This window comes from Periophthalmus magnuspinnatus, chromosome 6 (genome assembly GCF_009829125.3).
Source record: "Periophthalmus magnuspinnatus isolate fPerMag1 chromosome 6, fPerMag1.2.pri, whole genome shotgun sequence".
Taxonomy (NCBI): Eukaryota; Metazoa; Chordata; class Actinopteri; order Gobiiformes; family Gobiidae; genus Periophthalmus; species Periophthalmus magnuspinnatus.
Genome location: NC_047131.1, coordinates 10,765,337 through 10,786,850, shown reverse-complemented (window position 1 = coordinate 10,786,850; position 21,514 = coordinate 10,765,337). Strand labels below are relative to the sequence as shown.

The following is a 21,514-nucleotide window of genomic DNA, read 5'->3' as shown; positions in this document are numbered from 1 at the left end:
TCTTTGGCTCTGTCCCTGTCCCTGTCTCTGTCTCTCTCCCTGTCCCTGTCTTTGGCTCTGTCCCTGTCCCTGTCCCTGTCTCTGTCTCTGTCTCTCTCCCTGTCTCTCTCCCTGTCCCTGTCTTTGGCTCTGTCCCTGTTCCTGTCTCTGTCCTTGTCTGTGTTACAGGTGCTGGTCGTACATTGGGAGAATATGGTGGACGCGCAAACAGAAACTGTCTCTGTCTAAAAATGGCTGCCTCCGAACGGGAACAATTCAACATGAGCTTCTGCACGCGCTTGGATTTGCCCATGAGCACTCGCGTTCCGACCGCGATGACTACATCCAGGTGCTGACCAACAACATCAAGCCAGGTAAAACTGCACCCAGTATAACCGACAACCACTCGGATAACCGACAACTGTCCCCAGCACAACCAACAACCACCCATACAACTGACAACCGTCCCCAGTACAACCAACAATTGCCCGAACAATCGACTCCAGTACAACTGACAACTACCCTGGCAGCTGCCCCAACAACCGAGAACCTCCCTGACAACCAACAGCCACCCCGACAACAGCCACAACAACCTCCCCAAAAACCAGCCCAAATCACAGTCCTCCAAACACAGTCAGACAAATGGGGAGGGTGAGTGTGCTGCTCAAGGATACAGAAACAGATGCAGGAGCAGGGACAGACTCTGGGAGGGAGTGGTCAAGGACCTTACATCAGATCTGTTCTTCAAATTGTTCTTGAAGAACCATGCTCTTTAACCATGTTCTAGTTCCTTCTTTCCTTTGAGACTCTGAAGCTGTATTTGGAGTGATTGATGTTTCAGTAATCAAACAAATAAGAAATATATATTTAAATTGCTTCTTGTTCCTGGGACGGCATCTGACACACAAGGATACAGGAGGATGGGAGGGCATCTGACACACATTAATCTGTGTCTCTTTCAGGGGAGGAGCGCAACTTTGCCAAATACAAAACAAACAACCTCAGAACGCCTTATGACTTCAAGTCCGTCATGCAGTACAGCAAGTGAGTGCTACTACTACTGTTACTACTATGACTACTACTATGACCACTGCGACTACTACAACTACTACTATTACTGCGACTACTACTGCGACTACTACAAAACCAGGTCTAAATCAGGTGTAAACCAGAACTAGAGCAGGACTAAATCAGGTCTAAACCAGGACTAAAGCAGGAATAAAAAAGGACTAAACCAGGTCTAAACCAAGACTTAAGCAGGACTATACCAGGTCTAATCCAGGTCTTAACCAGGTCTAACTATGATCTGGTCTTTTCCAGTTTTGCCTTCTCTAAACATGGGCTCCCGACACTGGTTTCTCGGTCCAACCCGAGTATGAGGTTCGGTTTTCCCCCTTCAGTGAGCAGCAATGACATTCTGAGAGTCAACCACTACTACAAATGTACAGCCTACCTGTAAAATACCCCAGAGAGACCGGGTGTAGACGAGACCAGAGACCGGACCAGAGACCGGACCAGGGACCAGAGACCAGACCAGGGACCAGAGACCGGACCAGAGACCAGACCAGAGACCGGACCAGAGACCAGACCAGAGACCAGAATAGAGGCCGGACCAGAGACCAGACCACGGACGAGAGGCCAGAGAACAGACCAGAGACCAAGACTGGACCAGAGACCAAGCCAGGACTATCAACTGCTACTACGACTGGACCAGCCCCAGAGCAGGTTTAGGTCTGGGGTCACACAGACCAGAGTCTGTGACTTTTGTTTCTAAATAAAGTCTCTTCAAACGGTTTGTTTATTTGGTCATTATTTAAATATTTCTTGTATATTTTATTTTCATTAAGTGATGTGAAAGTGACAGTTTAGTTTTCATAAAAAAGATTTTAGAGCAGAGCTGTAGAGTTTTATGTCTGACACTCACACCCGCAGAACCGAACGAGCCATGGCCCGCTGACGTCATCACATAAATGAGCCACGGGCCGATGACATCATCACATGAACCTGTTTGTTTACATGTGTCTGGTGACATCATCACACAGTGCCGTTTGTTTACATGTGGAGCAGCAAAGCTAACGTTTTAGCGGAGAAAATAAGATCTGTTAAACACTCCTCTGTGAGCTTATGGATTAAACAACAGTATGGAGCAGCGAGGACAGGCTTCAGAACTTCTGTCTGTCACAGTCCAACTGAAGCTCAGCCCGGGTGAGCCGGGAGTTTGGAGAGGAGTTCTCTGTTTCCTCTTCTCCCCTGTCCTCTTCACCACAACACAGAACTCTAACCATAAACCATGTATGTGTGTGCGAACATCAGCAACCGGGCCGTGCTTTGGCCCACCTCCTCCAACCGGGCGAAAGTCCCAACCAGGCCAAATTCCCGACTGGGCCAAAGTCCCACTTGAACCACTGAAAATTTGGCCTTGTGTGAGCGTACCCTTAAAAACGTTTAGAACAGAGAAACCACTTTAGAACAGTGACTGAAACAAAACTCAAACAGAACACACAGTGGTACTGTGGGGTAGTATTATAGTGCTCACTCTGTCTTGTGCAGTATTTGTGTGTTTGTAGCACTAGTACTGCAGTATTTGTGTGTTTGTAGCACTAGTACTGCAGTATTTGTGTGTTTGTAGCAGTAGTACAGCGGTATTGGTGTGTTTGTAGTAGTAATACTGCAGCATTTGCAGTAGTAGTACTGCAGTATTGGTAGTAGTAGTACTGCAGTATTTGAAGTAGTAGTAAAAGATGAAGTTTGATTCTATCAACCGGACAAATTGTGAAGATGTTTTGCTGCTCATCCAAGCCGCTTCTTCAGTTCTGGTCAGATTGCTGGTGTACACTGCTTTATATCTATCTGAAGGGAGGAGCTAACTACACTGAAACTGTAAACAGCTATTGTCTCCAGTTTCAGCTTAAACAATCCTATTCAACCTTTAACACCGCTGCAATTTTCACTCTGTTTTGGGTCCAAGGATGGAGCTATAGATGGGGGATAGATGATGTCCAAGGCCCCCATTCCTGTTTAAGAAAGGATGGTCTTTCCTAACAAAAATAGCTTCTTTAACTCCCCTCTCACTACGATTGTAGTAATAGTACTCACTTGTACTGGAGGGGGGGCTCAATGGGGCTGAACTGAGATGGAGGAGTCCGTCTGAGACTGTCTCTGAAAATAAAGGGTTAAAAATGAAACCAGGACTAAACCACGACTATACCAGGACTAAACCAGGTCTAAACCAGGTCTAAACCAGGACTAAGCCAGGCCTAAACCAGGTCTAAACTGGAACTAAACCAGGACTAAACCAAGTATAAACCAGGTCTAAACCAGGACTAAACCAGGACTAAACCAGGTTTAAGGCAGTACTGAACCATGACTATACCAGGACTAAACCAGGACTACACCCGGTAACCATGCCTAAACCAGGTCTAAACCAGGACTAAGCCAGGCCTAAACCAGGTCTAAACTGGAACTAAACCAGGACTAAACCAAGTATAAACCAGGTCTAAACCAGGACTAAACCAGGACTAAACCAGGTTTAAGGCAGTACTGAACCATGACTATACCAGGACTAAACCAGGACTACACCCGGTAACCATGCCTAAACCAGGACTAAACCAGGACTAAACCAGGACTAAACCAGGTCTAAACCAGGACTAACCCAGGTTTAAGGCAGTAATGAACCATGACTATACCAGGACTAAACCAGGACTACACCCGGTAACCATGCCTAAACCAGGACAAAACCAGGTCTAAACCAGGTCTAAACCAGGTCTAAACTGGAACTAAACCAGGACTAAACCAAGTATAAACCAGGACTGAATCAGGACTAAACCAGGACTGCACCAGGACTAAACCAGGTTTAAACCAGATCTAAATCAGCTGTAATCAAGACTAAAATAGGACTCACCGACGGTCATCTCTCTGGATTTTGACCCAGTTCTGGACTTGTTCTCGAACGCTGTTTCGGGTCAGGGTGCTGTTTGGGGGTGTGGCCTGTCTGAAAATGCTTCCTGGGGGCGTGGTCTGTCTCTGTATATTTCCTGTGGGTGTGGCCTGTCTCTGTGCACTTCCTGTGGGCGTGGCCTGTCTGTAAACACTTCCTGGAGGCGTGTCTGGGGGTGGAGTCGTCTGGTATGTTCCAGCCGCAATCCCATTTGGCTCCAGGATCGGACTTGGGGTTGAAACGGGGAACCTGTGAAGACCAAAGAAAAATGGGTTTAGACCAGAGACCAGACCAGAGACCCAGACACCAGAGACCAGAGACCCATAAACCAGAGACAAGAGACCCAGAAACCAGAGACCAGAGACCCAGAAACCAGAGACCAGACCAGAGACCCGAGACCAGACCAGAGACCCGAGACCAGAGACCCATAAACCAGAGACCAGACCAGAGACCCGAGACCAGACCAGAGACCCGAGACCAGAGATCAGAGACCAAACTACAGACCAGAGACCAGAGACCAGACCAGAGACTACACCAGAGAACAGACCAGAGACTAGAGACCAGAGACCAGATCAGGGACCAGATTTGGAAAGAGGGTCTAATGTAATCCCTATGAGTTTTTGCAGAGGATCAGGCAGTAACAACAAAATTACATTTGTTTTAAAGACATCCTGATTATTTTTAATAATATTTCAGTCTTTGGCGTTATTTTAATATTTATTCAGCTACGACATTAGCATTAGCATTGGAACTAGCTGGGTACGGTTGTGCACAGAGCCAATTACTAATAAAAATCACTCTGAATATCATACACATAACAAATAAACACACTGAAGCTCGCTACATCCAAACACTGGTCTACTACTGAACTGTTTCTGACCCGTGCAGTTGAATGCCTCTCCTTGTCTGTGCTTAATGCAGGGGTGTCCAAACTATGGCCCGCAGGCCAACTGCAGCCCATGGCCCTGTTTTTATTGGCCCGCAGCAAGTTTTGAAAATATAATATAATATGACCCGCATATGGTTTGCGCTCCTCTGAGCTCCACTTCTGAGTTTCAACACTAGATGGAGCCAAACAGCACTACTCAGTTTCAACACTAGAAGGGGCCAGCCATGGAAACAAGTGCTTTTCGGTTTCCACCAAAAAAAACAACAACTTTGACCGCAAATTAGCAGAAATGGCAGTGCCGAAGAAACGCAAAATAGCAAGTGAGTACAGGAAATTTCAAACACGGTGGGGAAATGATTATTTCTTCAAGGAAATAAATGGAAAGTGTATCTTTTTAATTTATAAAGAAATTGCAAATTGCAAAGAAATTACGCAATAAAACAAGATAATAGATAAATAGTTTAAAATAATTTAAAAAATATACTTAAATATAGACTCTAACATAACATCTTCGTAAAGTGACTTAAGTATTGCACATAGGTATGGATGAATGACACATGTTCAGTGTTAACAGTGTTTGTTGTACAGTCTGACAGCATCAGGAAGGAAAGACCTGCGAAACCTCTCCTTCACACAACGAGGGTGAATCAGTCTGTCACTGAAGATGCTCTCCAGGGCAGACAGAGCGTCCTGCAGGGGGTGAGACTAATGGCCCAGCATAGAAATGACCTTAGCCAGGACCCTCCTGTCCCCCGCCTCCTGCACTGAGTCCAGAGGACAGCCCAGGACGGAGCTGGACTTCTTGATGACCTTGTCCAGCTTCTTCCTCTCACACTCTGTGATGCTGCTGCTCCAGCAGACCACACCGTACAGGATGGTTGATGCCACCACAGAGTCATAGAAGGTCTTCAAGAGTGGCCCTCTCACTCCAAAAGACCTGAGTCTCCTCAGGAGATAGAGCCTGCTCTGGCCCTTCCTGTACAGTGCATCTGTGTTGTGAGTCCAGTCCATTTTGTTGTTCAGAGGAACACCCAGGTACTTGTATGAGCAATATCCCTTCCCTGAATGTTCACTGAGGGGGCAGTAGAGTGGCGTCTGCGGAAGTCCACCACCATCTCCTTGGTCTTCTCTGCATTGATGATGAGGTGGTTCTGCTGACACCAGTCCACAAAGTCCTGTGTTAGTCCTCTGTACTCCACATCGTCATCATCCTTGATGAGGCCAATGATGGCAGAGTCATCAGAGAACTTCTGCAGGATGCAGCTGTCCGTGTTGTGTCTGAAGTCTGCAGTTTAAAGGGTGAAAAGAAAGGGCGCGAGGACAGTGCCCTGGGGCGCCCCCACACTACAGGTCATGAGATCAGACACGCAGTTCTTGGCTCTCACAAATTGGGGCCGGTTTGTGAGATAGTCCAGGATCTAGTCTGTCCACCCCGGCGGTCTCCAGCTTGTCCCTCAGGAGCAGTGGTTGGATGGTGTTGAAAGCACTGGAGAAGTCAAAGAAGAGAATCCTCACAGTGCTGCCGGGGTTCTCCAGGTGAGACAGTGAGCGGTGCAGCAGGTAGATGACGGCATCCTCCACTCCGATGCCAGGCCAGTACGCAAACTGCAGCGGATCCATCGCTGAGCTCACGGTGGAGCGGAGGTGGCCAAGGACCAGTCTCTCCAGTGTCTTCATCAGGTGAGATGTTAGAGCCACCGGCCTGAAGCTGCTGTGTTCCTTGGCCTGTGGCGTCTTGGGCACCGGTACCACGCAGGAGGTCTTCCAGAGTTGTGGTACCACCCTCAGCTTTAGGCTCATGTTGAAGACATGCTCCATAACTCCGCACAGTTCATCTGCACAGGACTTAAGGAGCCTGAGATAGTCTTTAGACTTCTCCACACCCCCTGGATGTTCTTCTCCTGTAGCTGTTGCTCCATCCTTCTGTTAGGCGTGTTCTATCAAAATGACGACTGGATTCGATCAGTTCAAATCTCAAAAGTTTATTCCCCTAACAGTTACAATCTAATACAGGACCCGGGGTCATATGATCTATCCCTCGTGTGTGCAGCAGGCAGTCTGTCTGCTTTTCCCTGGCCCCGTAACATAAAAATGTAACATGAAACATGAATATGCAAATATTATGTTGAGTAGGTTGTCGCCCAGGTTCCTCCCTTCGGCCTCGCTCATCTCTCCGGGCTGCACCAGTCTATTTTTCCGGCCTTGAGTCTCATCCGACCGCCCTGTAAAGGAGCGTCTACACACCCCAACAGCCTTCCCCAATTCATATCACACAATATTGCTTTTAGCATAGTTTCAGTATTATCACAAGATGCTCAACTCTAGTATAAACATTGTGGCTGTCAGGCGACATGATTCACCTCCTACAATGTTGCCTTAACTCGGTTAAAGGAGTTTCTGCAAGGGACCAACTGTCTCCCATAATTCACGTTTTACCTTTAACCTAATTTCAGTGTTAGTAGATGGTATTCAGCTTTTAGTATGGTGCTTGTTAGACAACCTCCAAAAAGATACAACATTCAAAGAATATATAAATTCAGTATAAAAATGGTGATTACATAATAATATTCAAAACTTATATGATTTCAGTATCAAAAGATATATATGTATATGTGATGGCCCTAAGAAAGTTTATTCAATCAATATGCATTCCATATTTTTGATATATGTATTTGTAATGCAACTTAAAAGCTTTATTACTTGACATACCCTTCACTTCTCTTATGGCTGGCTTGGCTTGTCCTGATTTTCCTCCTCAGCTTCTTCTGTACAGCCTTCAGCTCCTCCTTGGTCCCTGACCTAAAAACTCTCTTCTTCTCCTTCAGCAGAGCTTTTATGTCAGGGTTAATCCACGGCTTGTTGTTCGGAAAACACCGCACCGTCTGGGAGGGAACGATGTTTTCAAAACAGAAGTTTATGTAGTCCGTGATGCAATCAGTCATTGCGTTGATGTCCTCTCCATGTGGGTCACAGAGCTCTGTCCACACTGTGGTGTCAAAGCAGTCTCTCAGAGAATCCTCACTCTCAGCAGTCCACTTCTTCACCACACGGAACACCATAGGCTGTCTGTGCACAATGGGCTGGTACACAGGCTCCAGATGGAGAATGTTGTGGTCAGCTTTACCCAGGGGAGGCAGTGGGGATGAAGAGTAAGCCCTCTTGGCGTTGGCAAAAAATAAGTCCAATGTTTTATTGTCTCTTGTGGGGCAGGTGACATACTGAGTGTATGTAGGCAGGAGAGGTGCAGGAGATGCATGATTGAAGTCTCCAGTGATCAGGAAGAGAGCCTGTGGGTGCTTTGTTTGGAGTGTGCTGGTACCGGAGTGCAGCGTGTCACAGGCCGTCTCAGCATTAGCAGAGGGAGGAACATACACAGCAATCACAATCACATGTGAGAACTCCCGGGGCAGATACTATGGCCTCATGCTAACAGCCAGCAGCTCAATGTCTTTGTTACACAGCTGCATCTTCACTGTACAGTGTCAGATCTGCAAATCAGTTGCTTTTCCAAACGCGGACCTTACTGCTAATAATGAGAACTACCGTAAATTTCGGACTACAGAGCGCACCTTGATATAAGCCGCACCAGCTAAATTTGAAGAGAAAATCAATTTTGTACATATATAAGCCGCACCTGAATAAAAGCCGCAGGTTTTCATATTGTAACATGAGACATTTACACAGAAAGACGGTGCACCGACACGCTTTTTTTTAAACTGTGCCTGAAAATTGGCACCAACACGACAACAACACGGGATGAACACATCTGCAGGTTTAGAAAATAAAGCTGCACCAACACGGAAAATCTGCTTTTATTTCCTCTGAAAACTTTTGTCGTCTTTTTACATTGACCAAGTTGGATTCATTGATGTCGAGCTTACGTGCAGTGGCTCTATTTCAGGGGTCGGCAACTCGCGGCTCCGGAGCCGTATGCGCCTCTTTCCGCCTCATACTGCGGCTCTGCGTGGCTTGGGAACTAACACAGACACAGCTCACAGTCCTGCGTAAAGAGCCCTGATTTTGAGACGCTGTGCGCACAGGGGTCAGGAGCAACTTTGGCCCGTCCCTAATGACACACTAATAAGCTCGTCCGTAGATGTATCATGAAAATCCTGCTGGAAATCGCCACAGAAATCTATTTGATGTAGTAGCAAGTATATTATCTGCTCTTGTCTCCGCGGTGACGTATCACGTATAACACATCAGACACGACGCACAAAAGTAGAGCCACAAGCGAGTGAAAATGAGCCAAAACAAAAGTCTTTGGAGATCTTTTTAACAAAGGGGAAAAGGACAACTGAGGAGCCAGAAGAAGAGACTACGACCTCCAAGAAAAAGAAAGATAAATTTAACAGACAATGCCTACTTAAAATCTGGGTTTGTCGCTACAGGTGACTCACGCACAGTCCGCTCTGCGTAACATACGGGAAAAGCAAATAAGGCAATGAAACCTTCAAAACTGCTTTGGCACATGGAGAATAAGCACCTGGGATAAAACGATACGCTACGAGTTTTTTTGTTGTTGTTTTTTTAAAGAAACTGCGGAGTAGAGTAGACATAATCACATAATCAGCGCGATGCATGATGCAGCGGTTTGGTGAGTTGTATTTTTTTAATGCACTTAAGTTGTTTTTGCCATATTTATCTGCCACGTGTAGAAGGCTTGTCCGTGAAAGTAAAACCTACATTATTCCGTTACATTATTGTTATTATACAGTGTTATCTTCATTTTAGATGTCAAAAAGTATTTGCGGCTCCCAGTGTTTTATTTTATGTGGAAAGTGGGTCCAAATGGCTCTTTGCGTGCGTGTTAAAGGCCGACCCCTGCTCTGTTTCCTTTCTGTTTCTTTATCTTAAAAACTGCATCATATCCATTTCATGATGCGCAAAATGATCGTTCAAAATCAAAACTAGTGAATTCTTCAGAGCAGAATCTTTCCCCACGTCTGTCTCACTTTTACGTTTACAGCTAGAGAGCGCCCCCCAGGGTCCGTTATCCAGTAAAATTCCATATATAAGCCGCACTGCTGTAAAAGCCGCAGGGTTCAAAGCGTGGAAAAAAAGTAGCGGCTTATAATCCGAAATTTACGGTATGTGTCTGTGATTGCATCTCTTATGATAGAATTCAACCAGCGTTTTCAAGATTTTTCTGTTATTGAAAAACAAATGAAGCTCTTCTTAACCCCCTTCCCGGTGGATGCAGAAGAAGTGGAAGAGTTACAACTGATTGAAATGCAATGTGATGATTTTCTGAAAAGTCAACATCAGCTTCTCTCCCTCCCTGACTTCTATCAGAGTTTGGATAATGTCAAGTTACCTCTGATGAGACGCCATGCAAAAAGAATGATGAGCCTGTTTGGCTCAACATACATATGCGAACAAACATTTTCTCTGTTAAATCAGAACAAAAACAGACTGAGAACCAGAATAACTGTGAAGTCCTCCGTGTCTCAACCACCAAATTTTCTCTTGACATATCAGCCATTCTTCGATCCAGCATCACTGCTCCCACTGAGTTCTTCACGGAGGTGAGTTACAATTACACACTATATTATAATCAATATGTCTCCTCTATAGCATGCGGCCCAGCCCTTGGTTCATTTTTCTGTATTTGGCCCTCAGTGAAAAAAGTTTGGACACCCCTGGCCTAATGTGAATCAGACTGTGTCGGCTTCTCCAGATGTGTCATTGGGATCTTTGAGATTCGATCCACGGCTCATTGATAAATTGTTTTAAAATGGTCTGGACCAGTTATCCGGTTTTCCTGGCATGTTTTTGTCGTCATAAATGAACAATAAAAAATATTTTAATCAGACCTTTTCTTCAAACTGTTCTGTTCAAATCTTTTAGCCATGTCCCTGTCATTTTTTCTCAGAAGTTGTATTTGGAGTGATTCATGTCAAGTAATCTTTAATCTCTTATTTTCAAAATGCCATTCTGCCGATCTACCCCCATTTTCACCTCCACCGGTACATGCCCACTGTGACGTATGCACTTCCTTCTCCGGTTTTATTTTCTTAATTGGTGACACTCGTCGGATTCTGCAATGTCGCATCACCAGTTTGGTACAAATGTTTATTATAGATTAGAACTATAGAGCACACACAGAGAGGGGGAGTTGTCTGTGGAGAGAGGTACCTGTTCTGAGAGGGAGCAGGAGCTGACTCTTCAGGGGGCGTGGTTAGTCGTGTGGCTGCCTTGGAGATAGGTCCAGTCTTCAGAGGAGAGTCCTGGTTGGGATCCTGATCTGGACTTTGGACTTCATGGACCAGGGTCTTTTCTGAGGACTGAGTCGAGTCCAAAAGGTCTAAGGATCTGAGGAAAGAGACAAAGTTTAGTCCTGGTTCAGTGCTGGTTTAATCCTGGTTTAATCCTGGTTTAATCTTGGTTTACACCTGGTTTAGAACTGATACATACTTGTCCGTTGAGGTGTTGGTGCCACAGTGGACCCCATTCTGGGCTTTTCGGACCCCATTTCGGACCTTGGTTAGTTCTCCGGTCTGGATTCCAGTCTGGTCTCCTGTCTGGATCTGGGTCTGGTCTCCGGTCTGGACTTGGGTTTGGTCTCGGTTCTGGTCTCGGTCCTGGGTCTTGGTCTTAGTCTGGACTCGTGTGGCCCGGTTCATGGCCCTGAGCCAAGCATTCATGTCCTCCTGGGTCTCTGCGCTGAAGTAGTACGTCCTCATCCCCGAGTGCTCTGCCTGTGAGCCAATCAGAGAGCTGCTGCGTTTGAACGGACCAATCACAGGGCTGCGTTTGGACAATGGGCCAATCAGAGAGCTCCGTTTGTCCAAGTGTGTGCGCATGGCCCACGGACGTGCCTAAAAGATAAGAGACAAGACTTGGTTCAGACCTGGTTAAGTTCTGGTTTAGACCCCTTTAGTCCTAATTTGGTCTTGGATTAGTCTTTTACATTTAGCCCTAGTTTAGTCTTGTTTTTAGTCCTGTTTTTTGTCTGGGTTCAGTCTTAGTTTAGTCTTGGTTAAGTTCTGGTTTAGACCCTGTTTAAACATGATTTGGTCTTAGCTTGGTCTTGGTGTAGTCCCGGTTTAGACCAGGTGTACATTTAGTCCTGGTTTAGACCCGATTTAGTACTAGTTTTACATGCATCAAAACATCTTAATTATACAACAGTAAATGTCTTTTTACGTTTCACAAATTAAAAACGAAGAAATACAAAGACCACGGGACTCACCGTAATCACCCAAAATCACCAAAATCACCCAAAATCACCAGTCACCCAAAATCACCCAAAATTACAACAATCACCACGATCACCCAAAATCACCAAAATTACCAAAATCACCACAATCACCAAAACTTGACAAAACTCCATCACTGAAATGATCATAAAAACACCAATCCACAGCCCCGCCCACTTCCAAGTCCACTCCGGTTCAGGAAGTATACTTCCCATTCATTTTTCCCATTGACCTTAGGTGGATAAATTCAAATCTTAAGAGTCCAAAGGCTAACTGGCTACTGGCTAACCAGCTACAGGCTAACTAATATCATAACACAGCTGTTTTAAGTCCAAAAAGCACATTTAAAACACAAGATTCTGTGAAATGTTTGAATAACTGCGTTTTACAAAGTTTCACAAACAGATTTTAAATAAAAGTGTCTTGTGTCAACAGGTCCATTATATTTTATTCAGAAAGTCTATGGGAAAAATGACAAAATTTACTTCTGGAACCAGGGCCGGGCGGTCACTGTGGAGCTCCAATCAAACCCAGAACATGCAGGGATTGGTCAGAGGCAGACAGGGGGCGGTACCTACTTAAATGGAGTACTCTCATTGGACCACGTGTTGAAACGGAGCCATATGATTGGACAAGAGTCAGAAGATGGTCCAATCGGAGGCGGGACAAAGAAATGACACATTAATTTAAAAACTACGAGAAAAGAAGATAAACCAAAGCAGAGGTCATTAGGCCAAAGGGTCAGAGGGGCATCACACCTCTACCCAGGAAAGAGCCACTGTCCCTGGGTACAAACTTTAACAGAGACCCCCAAATGTCTGTCTATACCACATGTGTCAAACTCAAGGCCCGTGGGCCAAATGTGGCCCTGCACATCATTTTATGTGGCCCTCGACAGTGTAAATTAAAAGCTATGATGGTCTTAAAATGTCATTTTATCAGGAGATACGCAGCTACATAGCCATATTTTTACATCTAGACAAATGTATATGCAATATTTGTAACTTGAATAAGTAATAAATACAGAAACAGTTAATTAACAAGTTAAAAAAGTAGTTAGACTTATTTTACATCTGGCCCTTTGAAGGCAACCATTTTGCTGAAAATGTGTTTGACACCCCTGGTTTATACAATGACCTCTGGAGCTGCGCAGGGAGGATTGTCCAGACTACCCAGGAAAGGCGTTCTATTCCTGGTTACAGCACTCAGCACAGTCCCTTATCAGATGGAAGTCTGAAGAGCAAGTCTATTCTGGAAGCATTTTAAAGTGAGATTGAGTGGCTCCAAATGTTTGAGGAGGGTCACGGCTCAAACTAACCATAGACTGTATATATAAATAGACATCGCTAACTCACTAGCATAGACTGTATATATAAATGGACATAGCTAACCTGCTAACCACTGCGTTTCAGATAGGAAGTGATCATGGGCACACATCCACTCCAATTCACTTTCTCTGTAAAAACTGTAGCCCCTCTCTCTGCAACTGCTGCTGTAAATGTTCGTATTACCCCGCTCTACATGATCCTGGGTTTTATTTTATTTATTTTTCACTATTGTGTCTGCAACTCAAGATCTGAACATTAATAAGAGCTCCTACTAGAGTTAACAACAGGTTTGACTGACAGTGTTGCTAAGCTCCAACTCCCTGCTAAACCAGTGTTGCAGGCGAGAAGGGGTGTTACCTTCAGCAGCCTCACTCCAGATTGGCTCTTTGGTTGCTGTGATACTAGCGGTCAGAGGAGCTGAATGCCGGTGACATCACACTCTCTCAGTCCACTGAACATATACAGACTATGGAGTATTTTTATATTTATATTTCTGACTCTGTCTCTGTCTCCAGCCTGAACCTCCTCCTTCAGAGACTGAATCCACAAAACCCTCGGAAACACCCAGAGAGCAGGACTCCCAAAAAACGGACTCAAAACCAGAACCTGAGCCAGATCCTAAACCCGAGTCCAGACCTGAAACAAGACCCGAGTCCAGACCCGAGTCTCAATCGGACCAGCGGAAAACCTTCAAAATGAACTTTGTCAAATCCACGTGATATCAGTTATATTTGAACTTCAGGAAAACTGTTCTGACTTTTCATTTGTGATAAAAATGTAAAGGTCCTATATTACTCAAAACTCTTGTGAGCTTTAAACCATGTTATAATGCTGTCCTCCTCAAAAACAGACCTGGAGTTGTGTTTTGTTTCATTCACACATGATTGAGTAACTCTTTATTATTAGTGTGTCTGCATCTCCAAAGCTCAAAATGCTCTGTTCCACCATATGATGTCATGAAGTGGTAGTTTTCAAGTTAACAGCTCCTTTTTTCCAAATTATTCTAGTGAAAGTGTATGGAATTTAAAAAGACAGTGGAGCACTTCCTGTATTATCATATGATGACATCACAAGGTGGCACAGAGTGTTTTCTGTTTGAGAATAACTCTAAAGGGTTTATGTGTTAAACATGTGTGAATGAAACACAACTCCAGGTCTGTTTGTGCTGAGGAAACATTAGAACACAGATCAGAGAATAGTGTAATATGGACCCTTTAAGGTGTGAAATGTGATGACATGGAACCATCCACAGGGGGCGACAAAAGTGACTGTAAACAACAACAATTTAACTCTTCAGAAAACATCACTGAGGCTTAAACTGGTTTATGCTGATCTTAGGCTGGGCTCATGCACGCAGGTTTGTAGCTGTAACTTCATGTGAGTTTTTTAAATAAAATCCTTGGAAGTAGTAAGTTTTGTGTCTCTTAATGTTTCAAACCAAACTCGCATGTAAATATGTAAATAGGGCTGTCCAAAGTATAGAAAATCAGATCCTAATCAATACAATCAATAATATCGAAACTAGATCCTCATTGTTCGCAGGTATCAATACTAAAAAAGTCCCATTGACAGAAAGGAATCTTTCCTGAATATCTTTAGAATGATCTTGAAGTGTATCAGAACTATTATAAGACACATAGACTAGTATACACCCATGGACCACTATGGAACCCACCCACCTGACCCACTGAGGGAGTACACAGATTTAAGACCACATGACAATAAAAAAGAAAGTACTACTATTCTACTCTCTAAAGAAACTGTTTTTATTATCATCATGGTATCAGTATCGAGTATTGAGTCTGTTCCTTTGGATCGAAATGGAGTTTGAGAATTTAGTATTGCTACATCACTACATGCAAATGAGACAGCGGAGATGATTTCAGACCTTTATTTGTCATTATATTAAATTGTGAATAAACAAACACACAGCATCATTGTTAACCATTAGCCATTAGCTGTTAGCTCAGTCAGTCCCAAAACAGAAAGTAAATCATACACTTATGAAGTGCTTGTGACCTAAATAAATCTGTAGTAAACTGTTTTTCCAGTCTTAAATTCATCCGGTCAGGCCTGGACAGGGTCAGTCCTGGACAGTCAGTCGCTCTCAGCAGCGGCTTTACCTGCAGAACATACAAATATGAAAATCAAAGTTTCTGAAAATACAGAAATAATAATATAAACTGAAGACGAGGAAGGACTGTTTTGCTCGAAGACACGACAACATGAATGAGATTTAAAATAATCCAGAGGGACAGTGGTTCATTTAGTGCTATCTGATAACTTACGGTAGTTTATTCCAGCCCTTGTTTGGTTCTGGTCTAGTCCTGGTCTAGTCCTGGTCTAGTCCTGGTCTAGTCCTGGTCTAGTCCTGGTCTAGTCCTGGTCTAGTCCTGGTCTAGTCCTGGTCTAGTCCTGGTCTAGTCCTAGTTCAGTTCTGGTTTAGTCCTGGTTCCTCACCGGTCTTCAGGAGTCTTCCTTGTATCGATGCCTGTTTCATGATATTTTGCTGTTGTTGTAAAACTGCACCCAGCTCTGGAAAGTCAACGAGGACCTGGGACCTGAACACATCAGGGAGACTTAACATTACAGTTTTTAGACGGAGAGGATCCCGATGTCTTAGATTCAAAGTTCAAAATTCAACAGGTGAGATACTGAGTCAGCCTATCGTCGTAGTCTACATGCCATGTACATGTTTAATATATCTATATGTAGATTGTATCTATATGTTTACTGTATATATGTAGATTATATATTTATGCCAATTATATCTATATATAGATTCTATGTTCATAATCCAGGACTGAAACAAAGACAGCTTCAACTATTTCTTTTCTGTATTTCAATGAGAGACAAGATTTGTTTCTATAATAAAATGATCATTTTGATTTTAAACTCTTACATAATTCTAAGATATGTTTTTAAAAGATATGTTTTCATCAAACCAAAACCCAAGATATTTATAAACCCAAGATATTTACAGGTGGAGTCACTTTCAGCTGATGTACTATTTAGTGTATAAAGAGCTTGCCCATCACTTAAATCACTTTGTTTTATTTATATTCAATGACAATTTACAACAAATTTAGATAATTTTGGATTTCATGAAAATCAGCAGAAGGAGTACTGACATTGTAAACAGTATCATCTGCATATAAATGTATGAGGCTTTCTCTTAATGGAATAAATAAAAATAGTAAAAAGTAGCAGGCCCCAAAATTGAGCATTGGGGCACTTCTTTACTTAAAGTTAGAAAATGTGATTTAAACCGATCAGCTCCTACTGGGTTCTGTTTGAAAGTTTAGAACATTTAGACCTGGTTTAGACCTGCTTGAGCCCTGGTTTAGTCCTGGGTTAGTCCTGGTTAAACCCTGGTTTAGTCCTGGTTAAACCCTGGTTTAGTCCTGGTTTAATCCTGGTTTAGTCCTGATTTAGACCTGGTTCTACCTGGATTTGGTAAGCATGTTCCTGATACGTTCTGCTCTCTCTCGTCTCTGTTTTTGCTCCTCTGGACTCAGGACTTCCTCCAAATCCGGGTCTAGTCTCTCTGGGATCTGGACTTTCTGGGGCCTCGACAGCTGTAAACCAGAACACCCGGACTCAGTAAAAGCGGTAACAATCACAATGGACCCTCTTAAATTGTTCACAACAGAATATGATGTCATAATGTCAAAATGGAGGCAAGAGTTTTCTGTTTATAGATGGCATTTTGAGGACCATTCAGAAGAGACTGAATTGTTAATTGCCATGACAACAGTATTAATTTTCATTACTCTGAAAGTGAAAATGCAAGGGCCTGTATAACTATGGGAGAGTCACTGTTTTTAAAGAAATCTCCAAACGTATAATCCTGGTTTAGTCTCAGTTTAGTCCTGGTATAGACCTGGTTTAGTCCTAGTTCATATCTGGTTCCATCCTGGTTGAGGCCTGATTTAGTCTTGGTTTAGTCCTGGTTGAGGCCTGGCTCAATCCTGGTTTAGTCTTAGTTGAGGCCTGTTTCAGTCCTGTTTCAGTCCTATGACATTTTTAATTTACTCTAAAAATGTCAGTGCTCTTTAGTTCTGGTTTCCTAGTTTAGTCTAGTGCTCCTGGTTCAGTCCTGGTTCAGTCCTGGTTCAGTCCTGGTTCAGTCCTGGTTCAGTCCTGGTTCAGTCTGGTTCAGTCCGGTTCTAATATGATGAAATGTTCCACTATAGAATCCTGACCTGTCTCCAGCTCAGTTTAATCTCTGACCTCTTTGCTGATGTCCAAGTCAAACTCCTCTGGCTCTGCCTCCTTGATCCTCTCCTCTGATTGGACTGTTTCACTTTGGACCCGCCCCTCGTCACTCTGGCCCTCTGTCATTGGTCGCTCCTGCTGCCAATCAAACCCCTGAGGACGTAACAGGCCAAAGTGAATCCACAGAACTGAACTCCACTGGACAACTGAGGAGGAAGCAGACTGAATAAGGCTAACAACATTAGCTGACAGCACTGAGGTGTGTGCTGCAGTGAAGGGAACTCAAAGACAACATAGTCCAGGAGAGAGATGCAGGGAGGGCATCTGACACACAGGGAGGGCATCTGACACACGGGGAGGGCATCTGACACACGGGGAGGGCATCTGAAACACGGGGAGGGCATCTGACACACGGGGAGGGCATCTGACACACGGGGAGGGCATCTGACACACGGGGAGGGCATCTGAAACACGGGGAGGGCATCTGACACACGGGGAGGGCATCTGACACACGGGGAGGGCATCTGACACACGGGGAGGGCATCTGACACACAGGGAGGGCATCTGACACACGGGAAGGGCATCTGAAACACGGGAAGGGCATCTGACACACGGGAAGGGCATCTGACACACAGGGAGGGCATCTGACACACTGATTTGGGGAATTGTTCATTGTGAGAATTCAATTATTAACATTTTAACCTTTAAGTAGTAGTAGTATTTGCAGAAGCAGTAGTATTAGTAGTACTTGCAGTAGTATTTGTACTTTGTGTGTGTGTGGTGTTTTGTTACTTGGTTAAATCAGAGCCATGCAGCAGAGCGCCACCTCCTGGTCACGTCCAAAACTCCAAACACGATCCAACAGTGAAGAACAAACATTTACACAGAGAGAGAAAGAGAGAGATGGAGAGAGAGAGAGATAGAGAGGGTGGGAGGGAGAGAGATGGGGAGAGTGACAGGTGAAAGAGAGAAAGAGATAGGAGAGAGCGAGAGAGAGAAAGAGAGGAAAGATAGAGAAAGAGAAAGGAGAGAGAGTGCAGAGAGAGGAGAAAGAGAGAGGAGAGAGAGGAGAGGAGAGAGAGGGCGAGAGAGAGGAGAGGAAAGGTTCATGCAAAAAGCAGAATGACCTCACATTGAACCAAGACCTACAGTAAATTAGTCCAGAAATAATTTCACAAAGTTTAAACTTTAACTTGACATTTGTGAGGTGGGTGCATTTGGTTTGTGAGGTGGGTGCGTTTGGTTTGTGAGGTGGGTGCGTTTGGTTTGTGAGGTGGGTGCGTTTGGTTTGTGAGGTGGGTGCGTTTGGTTTGTGAGGTGGGTGCGTTTGGTTTGTGAGGTGAGAGCGTTTGGTTTGTGAGGTGGGAGCGTTTGGTTTGTGAGGTGGGTGTGTTTGGTTTGTGAGGTGGGTGCGTTTGGTTTGTGAGGTGGGTGCGTTTGGTTTGTGAGGTGGGTGCGTTTGGTTTGTGAGGTGGGTACGTTTGGTTTGTGAGGTGGGTGCGTTTGGTTTGTGAGGTGGGTACGTTTGGTTTGTGAGGTGGATGTGTTTGATTTGGTTCGACAGAGGAGCAGAGCCACAGCTAAAGCCTCAGCTGTTTATTAAAAGTGCAAATCTAAGACTCAAAATGAAATGATAGAAATATGACTGTGGAACATCAGAGGCTTCCGTGGATTTGAGGCAGAACATTTGGATTTGGAGGAAAAACAGGAGCAGAAGCTTGAGCTCTGTCTGATTCAGATTAATTTAGGAGTTTGGAAAAAATAAAGAGGAGGTATTCTGCCAAAATGATTTTTTTAAGCTTTCTCCCATGTTCTAACTCTGTACCTTGTCACAAACATGAAGAGGTTTTAGAGGTCATCCACACAAGTTTGAGTAATCTAGAGATCTCCCCCGGGCCCTATCCAAACCCTCCTTATGGTTAGCAGTACGGCTATAGCATTTTCAAAACAATAAAAGGAAACATGGTGATAGAAATATGTTGTGTTACAGTTAATACCCCACAGAAGTCAAATACTCCCTCTTTAACACCCCACAGAAGTCAAATACTCCCTCTTTAACACCCCATAGAAGTCAAATACCCCCTCTTTAACACCCCATAGAAGTCAAATACCCCCTCTTTAACACCCCATAGAAGTCAAATACTCCCTCTTTAACACCCCATAGAAGTCAAATACTCCCTCTTTAACACCCCATAGAAGTCAAATACTCCCTCTTTAACACCCCATAGAAGTCAAATACTCCCTCTTTAACACCCCATAGAAGTCAAATACTCCCTCTTTAACACCCCATAGAAGTCAAATACCCCCTCTTTAACACCCCATAGAAGTCAAATACCCCCTCTTTAACACCCCATAGAAGTCAAATACTCCCTCTTTAAGGAAATAAAAGAGAAGTCTTTAATCCCTTATTTTCAATCAATCTACCCCTATTTTCACCTCCACCAGTACACTGCGACATGCACATTTCCTTCTCCAATTTTATTCTCTTAATCGCTGATACTCGTGAGATTCAGCAGAGTCGCATCAATTTTTGTTTTTTAGGTGAATATTAGGATTCAAAATGTCCACCACAGTTCTTCCTCTAAGCCTCTGTGTTTCTATTGCATTTGAACGCCACAGTGAGTCTACGATGTAAACACAGTTATTTCATTAAACTATTGCTGTTTCCTTTCAGGGGATTCTGGGATACAGAGTCCACACAAGCCTGGCATCATGGGAAGTGCAGGCAGAGCTCCCAAAGCATCATGGGAGCTCCAGTTCTGAGGTCCATCACACAGGTTAGTCCATTCAAACACATGCTGGTTAGCACTGTTAGCATCTCCCACAGAAAACAAAGGCATCATTAGCAGCAAGCTAATGAGTTTAAAGGGTTCAGACTTCACCAAATCTGCAAAAAAACCTTTCAATCTCTTTCTCTAAAAATCTAGATTTTTACTTTTATTAATATTGTAAATAATTTAATACCATCATATTTTAAAATCTATAAAATATATACAAAATATTTACTCTAAAAATATCAGTGCTCTTTAGTTCTGGTTTTCTAGTTTAGTGTAGTGCTCCTGGTTTAGTCCTGGTTTAGTCCTGGTTTAATCCTGGTTTAGTCCTGGTTTAGTTCGGGTTTAGTCCTGGTTTAGTCCTGGTTTAGTCCTGGTTTAGTGTTGGTTCAGTCCTGATTTAGTCCTGGTTTAGTCCTGGTTTAGTCCTGGTTTAGTTCGGGTTCAGTCCTGATTTAGTCCTGGTTCAGTCCTGATTTAGTCCTGGTTTAGTCCTGGTTTAGTCCTGGTTTAGTTCTGGTTCAGTCCTGATTTAGTCCTGGTTTAGTCCTGGTTTAGTCCTGGTTTAGTTCGGGTTCAGTCCTGATTTAGTCCTGGTTTAGTCCTGGTTTAGTCCTGGTTTAGTTCGGGTTCAGTCCTGATTTAGTCCTGGTTTAGTCCTGATTTAGTCCTGGTTTAGTCCTGGTTCAGTCCTGCTTTAGTACTGGTTTAGTCCCTGATACATACATTCTTTAACCCTTCGTCATGTTGGTTTTTAGTTTATTGCAAAAACAAAACTTTGTGATTCATGTGAACATAATAATAATAACAATAACAACAACAGTAATAATAATAATAGTATTTGTAGATGATGTTTTTAGAGGCACTGCAGTAAATCCCTGTAAAAGTCACATTTAAACGTTCTAAATCTTTCTGTATAAAACTGATTTGGTGAAGTCTGATGTTTAAACGTGTTACATCGTTCTTCAGATTCTCTTCAGATTTTCTCCAAAACGATGATGATATCTTCTGAACTCAGGCAAAAAGGCATAAACACATTTCAAAGGCACTTTTTGAATGATTTAAAGCCAAACTAAAGTCCCAAAGCTTCAGATCTACAAATATAAAGATTATTTTAAAGTGGTGCTAAACACTCAATCAGCTCCGAGAGCATGTAGGCGGAGTGTTCAGTCCCACTTCAAGATTTA

The 21,514-nt window shown here is 43.7% G+C and overlaps 2 protein-coding genes across 5 annotated transcripts in view; both read right to left on the bottom strand.

Annotated features, from left to right (window-relative positions):
* LOC117372546 (pleckstrin homology domain-containing family A member 7-like) overlaps nt 1-11,627 on the bottom strand; it is a 39,570-nt gene extending 27,943 nt beyond the window's left edge. The window contains exons 1-4 of the mRNA XM_033968364.2: nt 11,223-11,627; nt 10,944-11,120; nt 3,881-4,165; nt 3,076-3,138 (exon numbers count right to left, since the gene is read on the bottom strand). Coding sequence (XP_033824255.2) covers nt 3,076-3,138; nt 3,881-4,165; nt 10,944-11,120; nt 11,223-11,611 — 914 coding nt within the window. The 5' untranslated portion in view covers nt 11,612-11,627. The remainder of the gene's footprint in view (nt 1-3,075; nt 3,139-3,880; nt 4,166-10,943; nt 11,121-11,222) is intronic.
* A 3,586-nt stretch (nt 11,628-15,213) lies between these two features.
* The window catches only part of LOC117372415 (pleckstrin homology domain-containing family A member 7-like), a 60,239-nt gene continuing 53,938 nt past the window's right edge, over nt 15,214-21,514 (bottom strand). For all 4 annotated transcript variants that reach the window (XM_055222266.1, XM_055222267.1, XM_055222268.1 and 1 more), the window contains 4 exons: nt 17,569-17,706; nt 16,783-16,913; nt 15,796-15,896; nt 15,214-15,458 (listed from right to left, as the gene is read on the bottom strand). In XM_055222266.1, the coding sequence (XP_055078241.1) occupies nt 15,433-15,458; nt 15,796-15,896; nt 16,783-16,913; nt 17,569-17,706 (396 nt within the window). In that variant the 3' untranslated portion in view covers nt 15,214-15,432. The remainder of the gene's footprint in view (nt 15,459-15,795; nt 15,897-16,782; nt 16,914-17,568; nt 17,707-21,514) is intronic.